Source organism: Diospyros lotus, chromosome 10, assembly GCF_014633365.1.
Source record: "Diospyros lotus cultivar Yz01 chromosome 10, ASM1463336v1, whole genome shotgun sequence".
NCBI classification, from domain to species: Eukaryota; Viridiplantae; Streptophyta; class Magnoliopsida; order Ericales; family Ebenaceae; genus Diospyros; species Diospyros lotus.
In genome coordinates this window covers 24,068,997-24,083,491 of record NC_068347.1, presented here as the reverse complement: position 1 = coordinate 24,083,491, position 14,495 = coordinate 24,068,997, and the positions used below count along the sequence as shown (strand labels likewise).

Sequence of the window (14,495 nt, the reverse complement as noted above, 5' to 3'; positions counted from 1 at the left end):
TCAGGTGCTTTGAATTTCGAAAATTCGGAGAATTTTGCAAAATGATAATAACGGCGAGGAGGAGATCTTCGATTTCTGGTTTGTCATTTGGTTTTGCCTCTGGGGAGAGAGAGAGAGAGAGAGAGTGCCCGCGCGTGCTGCCGACGGAATTATTTAACAGTTTGAGCAGCGTTGCCACCACAATTACGTCAACAATATAGTCTATATTTATTTTTCCGGTAAGTAAACACCATATAAAGTTAGGCTGTTTTCTATTTACCCAACAAAATAGTTCCGTTGCCGCACAGACGGCATCTCTTCTAACTTACAGGTGTCTCTTCCTTTCTTTCTTTTTTTTTTTTTTTTTTAATTTATCCATATCCAAGCTTCCCCTAACTAATTTCGAATGGTGAGTGACATTTTTTTCTGATGTATTTTTGAATAAATTTGAATATAAATATAATTTATATACACTCATAATTAAACATTCGATGGAGTTCATACGGGACTTGACTTTCAACACTAATTATGTCTTTCAAGTCACTGTATTAATTCAAATCTTAATATTTTATATAAAATTCTAAGTACTCTATCAGTGCATTATATTTGTAGGGACATCTTACATGTATCTTACTAATATGGTTCATTGGTTTATTAAGGTGGGAGTTGAAATTTATTTTTGTTAGATCAATAAATACAAGACAATAATTAGACAATAAATTTTAAAAATATATCAAGTAATGCCATAAAAGTTTCTATATATATATATATATCAATATAAACATAAATTTATGATAAAAATCAAATTAATGATGAAGTATTTAAGTTATACATCAACAAATATTCGTAAAAAAATCATTTCCATTAACAAATTTATAGATAATATTCAAATAGGTGAGATTAACTCCTAAATATCTCAAATTATTATTATCATGTTGTTTTATTGGTTACTTTTTAGTGATTAGTTAAATTCGGATAAACATGGTCTAAGGCTTTGAGCTAAAAAAAACTTTTATCAAAAAATAAAAAAACTCTTTACTCATAAATCACAAGTCTTTTTCACTCATATTATATATGAAATTATTCTTTTTAAGCAAGTGTGTATGGACATGCCTTGAATAGTTTTATAATATCCTAAAATAGCTGCCTCTCTTAAAGTTGGATTGGGCTATAGGTGTCAAAAGGGCCGGTCTGAGTCGGCCCACGGGCTTTTTAAAAGGGCCGTGCCTGGCCTGGACCCTTTTGCCATGGATAGGGCTCGGCCCGACCCACGGCCCCCCTACAAAGGGGCCAGACCGGGCCCTTAGCCCACAAGGCCTAGTGGGCCTAGCCATTTTTTTTTCTTTTTTTTAAATAATTTATTAAAAAATAATACATCTAATATATATATATATATATATAAATATCAAAACAATACATATATAAAAATTAATTTTATTCTTTTTAAAATATTTTCTATCTTAATTCTTAAGTTTTAAATATTATTTCATTATTTTATATTTCAAAATTCTATATGCCTTATAATTTTTCTTGTGAATTGATATGAAAAATAATGTACATATAAAAAGGATAATATTTATTTATAATTTAAATATATAAAAAATTTAACTCAAAAATTTTAAATAAATTGATGGTTATTATTTATATATATTGTGAAATTAAATTTTTTAGTATTCAATATCAATAAGTACTAAAAAATAACAAAATTAAAAAAAAAATGAATAAGGACCTTACTAGCCCATAAGGGCCCAACGGGCCACGAGCCGGGCCGTGGGCCTAATTTCTTTGGCCCAGCTCGGCCCCCCAATGGGGGCCGAGCTGGTTTGAACAGTAACGGGCCGGGCCAAAGCCCGGCCCGTCACGGGCTGGGCCGCTCGGCCCTTTTGACACCTCTAGATTGGGCGATTACATACAAGTCAAATCTCTCAATTCTCATTAAACGTAACTTAAAATAAAATATATTGTGGTTGAGTTCTCTATATTGTGCTCGATTTTGTTATAATTGATCTAACTTGAGGTGCGGTCCTAGGATTTTTTACTTGGGGGTTTCAAATTTTTTCAAATAAAAAGATAAAAATAAAAGTTTAATGAATTTTATATGCATATTTAACATAATTTATTAATTTAAAGAGAGAAAATAAAAAATACAAAAAAATGGTCATGTTATTAATCAATCTAAAATTTAATTATATTATTTTTATTTAATTGATAATAATTTATCAATTGATATCATTTTATTTTTTTATTTTATCAATTAATTGCAATCCTCACAATAAATAAAAGAAATAAAAATTAAAAAAATGAGCACAACAATGTAATCGCGGCATTGCAGGACCTTAGACCTATTATTATTGCCAACAATATGTATTATATATAATATATAAGAATATACATATATATAAATAATATAATATAATAATTAATAATTAATAATAATTTTAATTATATAATAATAATTATTTAAAATATTTATTTAATATTTTATTTTTATTTCTTTTTCTTAATTTTGTTCTTCTCATTCTCCTTTCTTTTTCCTTCTTCCTCCTTTCTTCTTCTCTAAACTTCTCCTGCACACATGAACACCTTCCAGATCTGCACTGCATTCCAGATGCACCAGTAGCCACGCACCTCCAGATCTGCACCCAGGTACGTTATTGTCGTATCCTAGATCTAGACCGACAACCACCGATCTGCACAACGCACCGTCCAAATCCACCAATCACTCCTGATCTACACTGCGCATCTTTCAAATATGCACCGCGTCCATCCCTACCTCCATTGGCCATCAACGTCGCTACCTACTGCTATCGGACCCGACCCGACCTGATTCAAGTTTGACCAATCCAATTAGATCTTATTCAACTCATCCAATTAGATCTGACTTATATCTAATTCAACTCATCCAATTAGATCTAATTCAACCCATCCAATCAAATCTGACTCATACCTGATTTGCTTAAATTTAGCCAGAACTCAGATCTATCATACCAAGGTTTAACCCGTTTCAATGCGGTGCATGTAGAGTTTTGAGAATACAGTGTACCCCACTGTGCATCTTTGCTCCTTATTTTCGTCATGAGGAATGATCCACTTATTTTGCTGCCATCCACCGCATTTTTTGTGCCAAAAATGCCTCCATCCTCCTGGCCCATCTTCCAGAAAGTGATCGGCTTAGAGTTGCTATGACACTCTTATTTAACGCTCAAGCCAGACTTCAAGACCTTGTCTATGGTTGTGTATCTCAGATTCTTGTCATTTAACAGCAAGTTAGTGATCTGCAAGCTTATCAAGCTCTATTGCAGGATTCACTATTCGCACACTATTCTTCACATCCCCAACTTGTTCCTCAACCTGATCCAAACCCAAATTGGAGTCCTGATCTTCCCATCATTCCAAAAAAATGCATCGCTCCCTAGTTTCCCCGAGGCCACTTCTTTACCTTACCTTGATGACACTAGCAGTAGTCAGATACCACTTCGAGATGACATCAATGAGGTATGACCCATCGTGTTTGGCAACCATCGCCATCACTGAGTATCGACAACATTATTAGTTCCATGGTTTGATTTTGATTTTTTTTTTGTTGGTACTATCTCATGGTTTGGATCTCTTGTAAATATTTTGAACATATGGAATGAAAGTTATGTTCTTGGTTACTCGTCGGTAGTATTCCATTTTAAACGAGCCGAGCTCGATCTTGGCTCATGAACGGATCTAAACGAATATGGAAATTAGTTTTGTGGTCTCCAAACTAGAAAGATTGAATGGAAATCAGCTGTTAAAGGGGCCCTAAGGATAAACTCAAAGTAAAGATGGACTACGACCAAAAATGCTATTCTACCCACATAAATTGAATAGAAATACCCCAGCCATCCCTGAAACCCCCCTTTCAATTTATTAAATAGATCTTGATTCTGGAAGATGAGAAAGCAGAAAGCTGATTGTTGAGGCAATATTGAAGAAGAAGATCGCCGCAAAAAAAGCCAATTTGAAATAATAGCTTAGGTTTAATTTTCAAATTGGAGAGTTAAAAGATTTTAGGGATTTATTCTAGATTTGGGTTGATAATATATTTGGGCTTGGGCTGAAATATATTTGGGTAGGTTGATTGGCAAGTTGGAAAAAAAAAATATTTGCGTTGGTTGATTGGGGTGGGCTTAGAAAAAAAAATTGGGGGGCTCCAGCCCACCCTGCCCATGGGTTGGGTCCGCTCACTAACTTCGAGTTAATCGCTAGAAATGATATTAATAGGATATAATATAATATTACAAAATATTTAAGGATTGAGAGGTGAATTAAAAAAAAAAATTGTACTCAAATATTTAGTAATTTAATATTCCTCACCTTATTACTCTTTAGAGTCCACACTTAATATTCTTGAATTACCCTCTATCAAAAATCATTTATTGTCCTTCTCACACCTACTTTTCCTTCTTTCCTAATACATTTCTCCACAACCCACACTAAATATTTTAAAAAATTTAAAAAATAAATAACAGGTGGCAACCCTGCCACCATCGCAACAGCCATGAAAGTGGTCACTGATGGTGCCCCCGACAGCCTTGGGCGGTCAGGGGGTTGCAGAACCCCCAACCACCGCTTATTGGGGGTGATAGCAAGCGGTTAGGGGTTTTGTAACCCTCGATTGGTAGTAGAGGTTCCTCGAACCCCCATCACCCAATAACCTTCAACCCTCATTGTTGTCAATTGAATTTGTTAAAAGTGTCAGAAGAACACGTAGAAGAAAAAAGAAGGCAAATTTAAGATATATGGGTTGCAATAAGTAATTAATAGTATTTCAAATAATAAAAATGTAAATTGGGTTGGCGTGGACTATGAAAAGTAATTATGTGGGCTAGGGATAGAATTTTTTAATTTAAAAATGATGCTAAAAATTTTTTAATTTATTTTTTTTCATACAATAATGTTCCCATTAGCTTATAGCCAATTTTTGGTATTGGTGACTCAAATATGTCAAACACTCTCATTGCCAACTTTGCCATTTTTGCCTGATTTGATTTCACATTTTTTTTTTTATTAACGTATTATTATAAACGCTCCATGTTATTCGGCCTCACGATTCTAGCAGGAGATATAATTTCGAGAACCCAACAGCCAATTTTTATCCCTAACTTCTCTCCCTGATATGAGGACGATCTAACGTTTTTTCAATTTTTATGATAATAACTCTCTATTAAGTTTTCTTCCCTGATCAGGACTCGAACACAGAATTTAAGAGTCTAAAAAGCAACACCTCAGCGATTCTTCATTTGCCAATTAATCTATGCTCGAGGGGCCACACAGACTTTTTTATCATTCCACAAGATAAAAGATAAAGCCGTTTGTGATCAAGTTTGAGTTATTAAAGCGCATATTCGATCAATTATTGCAATATCTAGATGGTTTGTTGGTAATTTCATTTAGCTTTTATATTGGTTTATTTTGTCAATTTTCAATTTCAATATCTTACTCGTTCCTAATGGAAATTTGATGTTTACATGCCAATTTGATTCAATTTTGTCAAATTTTGTGCTCAAAATCACTCTTTCACCTAGCAAAATTGGTTTATTTCACAATTTTCAACAAATTACACTGAAGTCTCAATTCTTCATAAATTCATGTTTTGACTCTCTTAAATTCCTCCCAAGGTCTGATAATTTGTCAAATTTTCATCACTAAGCCCCCATTTTGGTCTAATTTTAATTAATTCAAAATTAATTTTTTAAACATCTAAAATTTTTGAATAATACAAAACCAGAAGAAAAAGATGTGGGTGACGGTTCTTGCAGCTTTACTTTTTATTTTGATTAAATTTAATTTAATTATCTATTTATTAATATAATTGACCTTAATTAAGGTTTGACTAAAGGTGTGTTTGGCCGTGGAAAAAAAAAATTAAAACAAGTGAATCAACTTAGACATTTTTAACCCAAAAAAAGCCTTCAGCTAAATAGTTTAAACTACAAGAGGACTCAAATACAATTTACTCTTAATAAAATTAAAGTCTAAAAATCAATTAAGAAAAAAGCCAAATGCTTGAATATCAAAATCATCCCGTCTCAAGGATTATCTGTACGATGTATAAACAAAAATTTAATGATTCATGAATCACTATATCCATAGAATTATTTGTTGTTTGAGTATCAGAGATTGTTATGTTACTCGACGCGCACCTTTCCCTCAATTTACCCGCCTCAGACAAATTTCGAGTAACAAAAAATTTTGGCTTTGAGTATCACTTCTGGCTTGATGGTAAAAACCAAGGGCAACTTCTCCATCGCCCATTCCATTCCGGCTCAAATCCGTCCTACAAATTCCCAACACCACCCAAAGAACGAACCAAACACAGTGGCTTTCAGTAATAATTCCTCAAGTTTCTCAAAATCATGCCGAGTGCTTCTCTAACTTATTACCTAATAATATACGATAAGCTACACACACATATGAAAAAATTTTCAGACTCAGGCAAGCTTATAGAATGGAGACTAAAATGTTCTAGCGTACATTGTATTGCACTTTTTTCAATACAATGTGAGTGAAGACATTTTAATCTTTTAGCTCTCATTTTGTAAATCTTCTTGTCAATCTGTTTGACCATATAGAAAAACTCCGCACATATACGTGAAATTAATTAATTAATTAATATGCCAATTTCAGAATTGATCTCAAACACAAGTCCAAGTCATTGTGATACGATAATTAATTAATTAATATGCCAGTTTCGGAATTGATCTCAAACACAAGTCCAAGTCATTGTGATACGATAATTAATTAATTAATATGCCAGTTTCGGAATTGATCTCAAACACAAGTCCAAGTCATTGTGATACGATAACTGTACTCATTCTGTACCCAAACCCGATACCCATAAATTAATACAACAATGACGTAATTATACAAAAAGAATGCCCAAATGGGTAGCAAAAGCAAGAATAATACCGCATAACGCATTGACTGGAGGATGAGAGAGGGGCTTAGAGACTGACGATGGTCTTGCCCAGCAACCAGAGCACCAGAGACATCTCTATCCCGAATATGGTGTTTAGTGATGCTCTGTCCAGCATAAACCCGTATATTGTGATCCCCGCTCTGTTGTTCTCGAAGTACGTCACTTTTTCCATCCAAACAGGGCCAAAAGAAAATGTTATTAAAATTAGACGAGTTGTGATTGAAAAATCAATTAAGATATCATCAGTCCGATTCAAGAAAAACAAACGGACATACCTCCTTACGCGTAAATCAGCCAAAACAGGTGTAAGGGAGGGAGAGAGAGAGAGAGAGTCACCTAGAGCTTGTCGTTTCTGAAAGGAGATGGTGCTATAAGCGTAAGCCCGCACCAATTTGGTGTTGTCGAGTTCGTCCTCTTCATCGCTGACATCTTCACCGTCGGATGAGGGGGCATCGGGGGTCACCGGAAAAACCTGGTTAGCCACAGCGTGGGCCACTGGAGTCTCAGTGTCGCCCGTACTGTCGAACGACTCTACCGTGGCGTACACGTGCCATTTGGCAGCTAGGCTAGTTACTGACTGGGCCTTGTGCGTGATCCTTGTAGCACTCCGCAGCAAAATCATCAGCCCCGTTAAAAGGCTCACCGAGCAAAGCTGCATTCAAACAGAATTCAACATGCTATACTGATTAATAATTCTCCCAAAATGTCATTATTTTGTTATTTACTGAATAATTGAATGCGAGATTTCCTCGTACAAGTGTTCACAACTATGATTAGATCGATTTGATTCAGGAATTTTGAAATTTAATTAAGTTCTGGGTCTGATTTTGACCTGATGAATAATGTCGGGGATCTAGTTAACATAAAACCGGAAGTCCGGAACAAAGTGATGGCATACCGCAAGTTCGCCGGCCTTGTAAATGTTGACCTCGGCGGTGGATCGAGTGGTCATGAGAAGCGAAGCGAACTGGCTGATGGTGACGAAGATGAGGGCCCAGAGAATGAACACGCGGTAGCGGTGGCTGATGATTCGTAGATACCGTCGGATTCGGAGGTGCTCGGCCAGCACCGACTCGACGTCGGATTCGGTCTGGAACACGACAGCGAAGTCCTGAAAGCGCAGGATCTGAAGGTAACAGATCAAGCGGAAGAGAACGCAGACCAGGAAGAAGACGACGGTGCGGTAGAGCCACGAGCAGAGCTCCAGGACGCATGCCACTGTGTCACTGACGTAAACATTTCCCAAGAAGGGAATCCGGCTGGCGCCGGAGGCATACCACCATATCTTGTAGGCACTCTCCGCAGCGAAACATGGCATCACGAAGAAGAAGAGAATCTTAAGTGACCTCTGCATTAATAACAATTAAGATTATGGAAAAATCATTAATGGAAAAAGATAAATTGTTTTAAAAAAATAAAAAAAGAGCACAAGTTATTTAAATTAATAATATTAATTAATTAAATCCCTAAAATTAGCGAATTTTTCCTCTTTTTTTTTGTATTCCATCTCAACTTCAAAACTAAAAAGATAAAAGTCCAGTGAAGTACACTCCACCAGTGCAAATTAATTAATTAATTAAATTAAATTAATTGAAATAACTATTCAGTGTCACATTTTAATTATTTTGAAAAACAATAGAAACAGCTTCAGCTGATTTTAGAAAACAAACAAACAGACATTTATTAAATAATTGTGTTTACCAAAGTAATAACAAAGTTAACAAACGGGCGGAAAAGGTAGCTCATGGCCGGCTACGTTTCAATGGCTGGCGGCCCAGCCCTTGAGAGCTCTCTGCTTCCTTCACACTGCAATGGTGGTAATAAATAGACAGAAGAATGTAAAGAAATCATCGGACAGTACCAAATATAGAAAAATCGATCGAGACAGACAGCTCCATGTCATCCATCTAAACGAAATTTGATAAAAAATAGGGTCAAAATTACGAAACAGTACCAAATATTCCGACGGATCTCAATTACGTTCAAACTCAAAAACAATTCATCATCTAGATTGCAAATCCGAAGCGAAAAACTGAAACGAATCGATGATTTCGAGAGGAAAAGAACGTACACTGAGCTGGCCGGTGTATCCCTTGCGGACGGTCTCGCTGTGGTCCACGAGCTTGTCCAAGAACAAGAAGCGGCGGAGGCCGTACTTGCGGACGAAGCTGGAGAGGCAGACGAAGGACAGGGTGGCCACGGCGGAGAGGGAGAGCTGGACGACGCCGTCGTAGGGGCGGGCGTGGCGGGCGTCGCAGTCGGCGCAGGCGAGGAAGAAGTGCGAGAGGCAGGGCACGGCGATCGCGAAGATGAAGAAGACGATCCACGAGAGGCACGCCGTCCACGTCGTCGACTGGTCCACGCACATCCACCGGAGCCACGTCCGGAACGAGTGAAGCTCGTCGTGAGCGTGCGACGCACACCTCGAGTACGCCTTCTTCCGGTCGACCAACGGCTCCCTCTCGTCTCCCATGGCGATCGATTACTTAACACGAGAGAGAGAGAGAGATTGATGGGTTTTAGGCTTCCAGAGAGAGAGAGAGGGAGGGCGTTTTGGAAACGTCTTGCGCGTGAAAATAGGCGTAGCATATATCTAAATCTAAATGAGAGGGGGGGAACGAGGCGAAATGGGGCGTCATCACCGGGACAAATTTGGCTAGTGTTTGTTGCCGGAAAACGGAGTGTTCAGACACGCTGTGGTGGCGCGTGGTTAAATCTAACCAATGATAGCCCGCAACGTGGCGGGACAGGGGAGGCTCTTTACTCGCAACGGTGCGTGTGCCTCTCGTGGTACCATTTATATGTCCAATTATACTACTATTTATATGTCCAATTACAAATAAATTTAAATCGTAGTATAATTGGACAAGTAACGTTTTAGTGGCAGAGATTAAAGGAGGGTTCGGGTTCGGGGCACATGAAATTGGAGAGAGCAGTTAGTTTGGTCGGGGGGGGTTCCACCGTACCAATGTCTTGGTTCCACACGAGCGAGCTCATCACGCAGCTCACAGCTGTCCTCCCTAACAAAACATTTAGAAAATAATAATAATAATAAACAAATAAAAGAGCAGTCAAAGCCCCCATCGTGCTCCTGCTACGTGTCCCCTGAACCCGTCATTTGAGCCAAATATATATTCTCATAATAATAATCATATGTTGTCCCTTTCTTTGCCACACAGTATACAAATTAAATTAAATAGGATTTTTTTTTTTTTTTAAGGCAGAATCATTGCAAGAGTTACTCACTGATAGCTAGATAGATAGATAGACAGATAGTTGTCTCTTTGGCGGCCACCGGTCAATGGTTTCGGTGGGTGCAGGTGCAGCGGTGAATTAGGAAATACACAGTGCATGTGGATTCCTAAATCATCGTTTTGAGATCCGGCCAGTGAGACATATTATAAGGTTTAATTATCATTCAACCTTCACATATTGACACCCTCTTCACTAAAAAAAAAAAAAAAAAAACTAAAGGAATTATAATTTCTTGGAATTATCTAGTGTTGATGGATAATTTAGATTCTCGAGTTCCAATTCATTCTTTGGGTAATCATTATGGATTAGATTCAAATTTACCTATTTTATCGAAAATCATGAGACCGAGCGACAAGATCCTCCGCAAGAAAGGACATCTCAAAACTAAAAAAAATTATCTCTTATTATCTTATCAGTCTAATATATCTTCAAATGAGATGTAATGAGTCATAACTCATAATATTATTCTTAAATTTTAATTATCGTAAAAATATCACTAATTCTAACAAGAGATATATTATCTTTATATTTTAAATTAAAATAAATGAATGCTAATAATTCTTAAATAATTAAATTTAATAAAACAGGTAAAGCAAAAACTTTATAATTTTCATGATTCTATGGTTGTAACGCATGGTTAAGAAATTAGCTGCTGTGTTTATTTAAGAAATAAACACAAATTTATTACTATTCTTATGTTGTTGATCTTTGAAAAAAATATAGAAAAGCTTTTTATATTATTCTTTTTTTTTTTTAAATGATAAATGACGGGGAACTTACAACCGGTGAAAAAGGCACCTACTTAGTTAAATATTGAAGAAAAAATTGCAATACCCACTCTCAGATTTCACATATTACAAAAATCACCCTTCATGTTTAAAAAATATTAATATCCTTATCATGACGTCTCAGAAAATAAATAAATAAAATAAAATCCCCCTAGGATCAGGAGTCTCATCGCTAAAACCGTGCTGCTGCTGCTGCACCAAGGAATCCAAACCCCAGACCACCAGAGATAAAGTAAACTGAAAGACCTTAATTCAAGTAAAAGATTAGACATTGAAATATCCTCTAAGCTAAATAAAGATCATTTTCACAGAATAAGTCTAAGCTAAACAAGGTCTCAAAACATTGATTTGATAAGCCCTACTCATTAGCAGTTCTCAAACAATAACTCCCTCACCATGAGCCAATCCGAGTTATCATTTGTTAAAATGGATAAGATAATTTTATATTAAAATATTTTTTAAATCAAAATATAAAATGATCAAGATATGATTGAAGAATATTTCAAAATTTTCATCAAACTGTTTGTTAAATTTTTTGAAATGCACTGAAAGACATATGCGTTATTTTTTCTTATCTATAAGATCCAAAATATACTTATTTAGAGATTAAGAGACATAAACATATCTAGAAAATGCCACGTAATTTTTTTTTCAAGAGTCATTAGATAAGTTTAATAAATAATTAAAAATTAAAATATTAAAATATTTTTTATATCTTATATTTTTTAATCTATATCTTAATTAACAAACACTAGCTGAATAAATAAACCTAAGCCTAATATGAAACCAAGATACACATTCCAAATCCTCTTGATGCCGTGCGCGTGCGCCTTAATTGTCCTGCACCCAAAATAAGGTAAGTCACACTTATCCAATAATCTATATCCAAATAACTTCCAAACTTGTAAAATTAAGAAAAATCAACTAATCATCCGCAGCATAAGTTGGGCCAATTAATTCTTATTGTGATCTTTATTACAAATCTTAACTCAAAAATTATAAAAAAAAAAAAGCCTCAAGAAGTGAGCTAAAAAAAATTATATATTATTCTCTGACACTTTTTAAACTATCGTTAGAAATTTTTATTGACTCAAGCATTAGAGTAGTATTTTCTTAATTAAACCCCAAAATAATCATTCTTGTCTCACGTGTGTAGCAAACTTAAGCGTAGGTTAGATCGAGACAAGGTTCGAATCTAATGGAAGTTTTTCAAATTATTATCAATTTGGCATTATTAGTGGGAAAGAAGGTTTTCTCTTTGACTCAATGAGATGACAAGCCTCCCAATTGATCATGCCATCTACGCATTATTAGTGGGAAAGAAGGTTTTCTCTTGACTCAATGAGATGACAAGCCTCCCAATTGATCATCCCATCATAGATGGCAATCCGTCTGATTCAGAAACTCAACATGAAGGCAACCAAACCCTTTGCAAGCATGGACCCTTTTGCTTTTCTCATACAACTAGACAAGATGAGGAGGCAAGTCCAAATTTTTGTCAATAATTATAAGAAGAAAAAAACACTACTAGGAACAACAATCAACCCTAGACCAACCAAAGGATCAGGGCCAATAGTAGCCTCTAGAATTATATCGTTGATCACCAGGCTAACAACAAAAAGAAAAAAGAAATTGTTCTTGGTACTTTGCCACCCCATCAGTCCCCATTGCGAAATCATGAATATCAGCGGTTGAATCACCAAGACCATAGAAGCCAAAGAACTTGTTCTCGAAACAAGAGTGACAAATACAAAAAAAAAAAAAAAAATAGAGATCGCCATCGTCAGCAAAGTTGATTGCAACCCCAAAGTTGGAGCCTAGGTGATCAAGAAGTTTGCAATGTCATCTCCAACCTTGAATGAAGTCTTCAAGGAAGGCAAGGACATCAGGTCATACAATCAGCCATGATTCCCTTGTCTCACCAAGTCCTTGGTCAACTCGTGCCCAAATATCATTTTGAATATCCTCGCATCAATCAGTTTTAAGTAACAGAAGACCCAACCAAACATATGTCTGTTTTTATCAAGATGACGTGAAAGGCAAAAGAGCCTTGAATGCCATGCTTTGTCGAGGTTTTACCCAAACTTTGCATAAGAGGGCACGAGATTGGTACAATATCCTCACCAAGGGAAGTATTGAGGCGTTTTCATAGTTAGAATGTCAATTTGTTGAAAGATTTCAAGGAAACTAGCGACCCTTGAAAACCAATTCGGTGTTCCTTCAAGTTAAGCACTAGCCAGGGGGAGAGCTAAAGCAGTACATGGAGAAATTCCAAATTGTTGTTTTTGAAGTAGACAAAGTAGATGACCTACTAGTTGTCGCAGCAATAACTAGTGATCTAAAGGATACTACTACCTTCAATTTCTCTTTACTAAAGAATCCCCCTACAAAATTAAACGAACTATATACCCACTCCCTATAGTACATTAATATCGAAGAACAACGCTTTGATAAATGAGCCCAAATTGACAATAGAAAATCAAAAAGAAAGGGGGGTAAGTCTCTTACCCGAAATACCAATGAAAGAAGAGAGGAAAACCCTTCAAATTGAAAAGGGAGACGTTAGCCCACAGAGAATATTCTTTAGGTTCTTACAAAAGTGGTGATCGTCAATTTCGAGCATAGAGACCTGCTAAAGGAAGCATGTTAATGCCAAGGCTAGATCCCAGTCAATATTGTGAGTATCATCGCATGGTAAGGCATCATACGAATAAATGCCGAGAACTATAGAAAGAGATCAATAACTTGCTCCGGAGAGGAAGCTATTAACATGTGGTTGAAGGGCCACAAAAGAGAAATAGATCATCAAGGAGGGGGCGATCCCACTAAAGGTCCTCCTCATCCAAAAGACACTCGAGGGCAATCCATACCACCTACGGAGCCCCACCCCCCAAACAAACACAAAATAACCTTCATTTTTTTTTTATTTGCGTAAATCTTTCCTCCTAAAGAAATTAAGCATAAACAGTAAAATGGGCTTTATCTTTTGAAAGAAGAATCCTTTTACGGCTAATAATGTATTCACATATTTAAGTTTTGACAAAATTTAAGATACTTAGCAACACTGATAATCAAAAGATTTTGAATCGTGAGAAGGGAATATATGGTTTTCCAGTGCTGATGCTGGGATTTTGGCTCGTAAAGGCACTCTATTACATTTGGGCAAAAAAGGCGCCCTATTACACTGGTTTCCTAATCCTTGTCATCGCTGCTCATTTTGATCGTTGTATTCATCGATGCAGCATCATATTTGTCTCCAAGCACAAAGTTCAGAATTACTATTCCGTTTGGATAAAACGTTCATTTCAAATAAAACACCTCCTTTTTTATTTCTTAGATCCGAATCCAAGTTAAATTTAGACTCTAAATCCAAATGATTCGTTCCCAACAATCATGTACCCAAACAATAAATTTGACATTTCAAATGCCCCGTATTAATGCAACTTCCCACTGATTGTATTTATCTTAACACCAACCAACCAATAAAACGTAAATGTTCAGAAAGTCACCAATGGCTCAAGTTA

At 36.1% G+C, this 14,495-nt stretch overlaps 1 protein-coding gene across 4 annotated transcripts; it reads right to left on the bottom strand.

Moving 5' to 3' along the window:
• Positions 1-3: 3 nt before the first annotated feature.
• LOC127811664 (uncharacterized) lies at positions 4-9,709 on the bottom strand. 4 transcript variants are annotated; one of them, XM_052351739.1, is made up of 5 exons: positions 9,000-9,709; positions 7,827-8,276; positions 7,265-7,580; positions 6,919-7,090; positions 4-137 (listed from the first exon to the last, which is right to left on the bottom strand). In XM_052351739.1, the coding sequence occupies exons 1-4, from the start codon at positions 9,399-9,401 to the stop codon at positions 6,954-6,956; spliced, it is 1,305 nt and encodes a 434-aa protein (XP_052207699.1). In that variant the 5' UTR covers positions 9,402-9,709; the 3' UTR covers positions 4-137; positions 6,919-6,953. The 4 variants fall into 4 exon arrangements, with proteins under 4 accessions (XP_052207699.1, XP_052207698.1, XP_052207700.1 ...); XM_052351738.1 differs by lacking the exon at positions 4-137 and adding an exon at positions 5,957-6,286; XM_052351740.1 differs by lacking the exon at positions 4-137 and adding an exon at positions 6,739-6,825.
• Between the last annotated feature and the right edge of the window lie 4,786 nt (positions 9,710-14,495).

Coding starts and splice junctions, on each gene's coding strand:
- LOC127811664 (XM_052351739.1), bottom strand. CDS start 9,401: ATGGGAGACGAGAGGGAGCCGTTGGTCGACCGGAAGAAGGCGTACTCG. Junction 8,277..8,999: donor GATACACCGGCCAGCTCAGT/GTACGTTCTTTT, acceptor TTATTAATGCAG/AGGTCACTTAAGATTCTCTT. Junction 7,091..7,264: donor TCAGAAACGACAAGCTCTAG/GTGACTCTCTCT, acceptor GGATGGAAAAAG/TGACGTACTTCGAGAACAAC.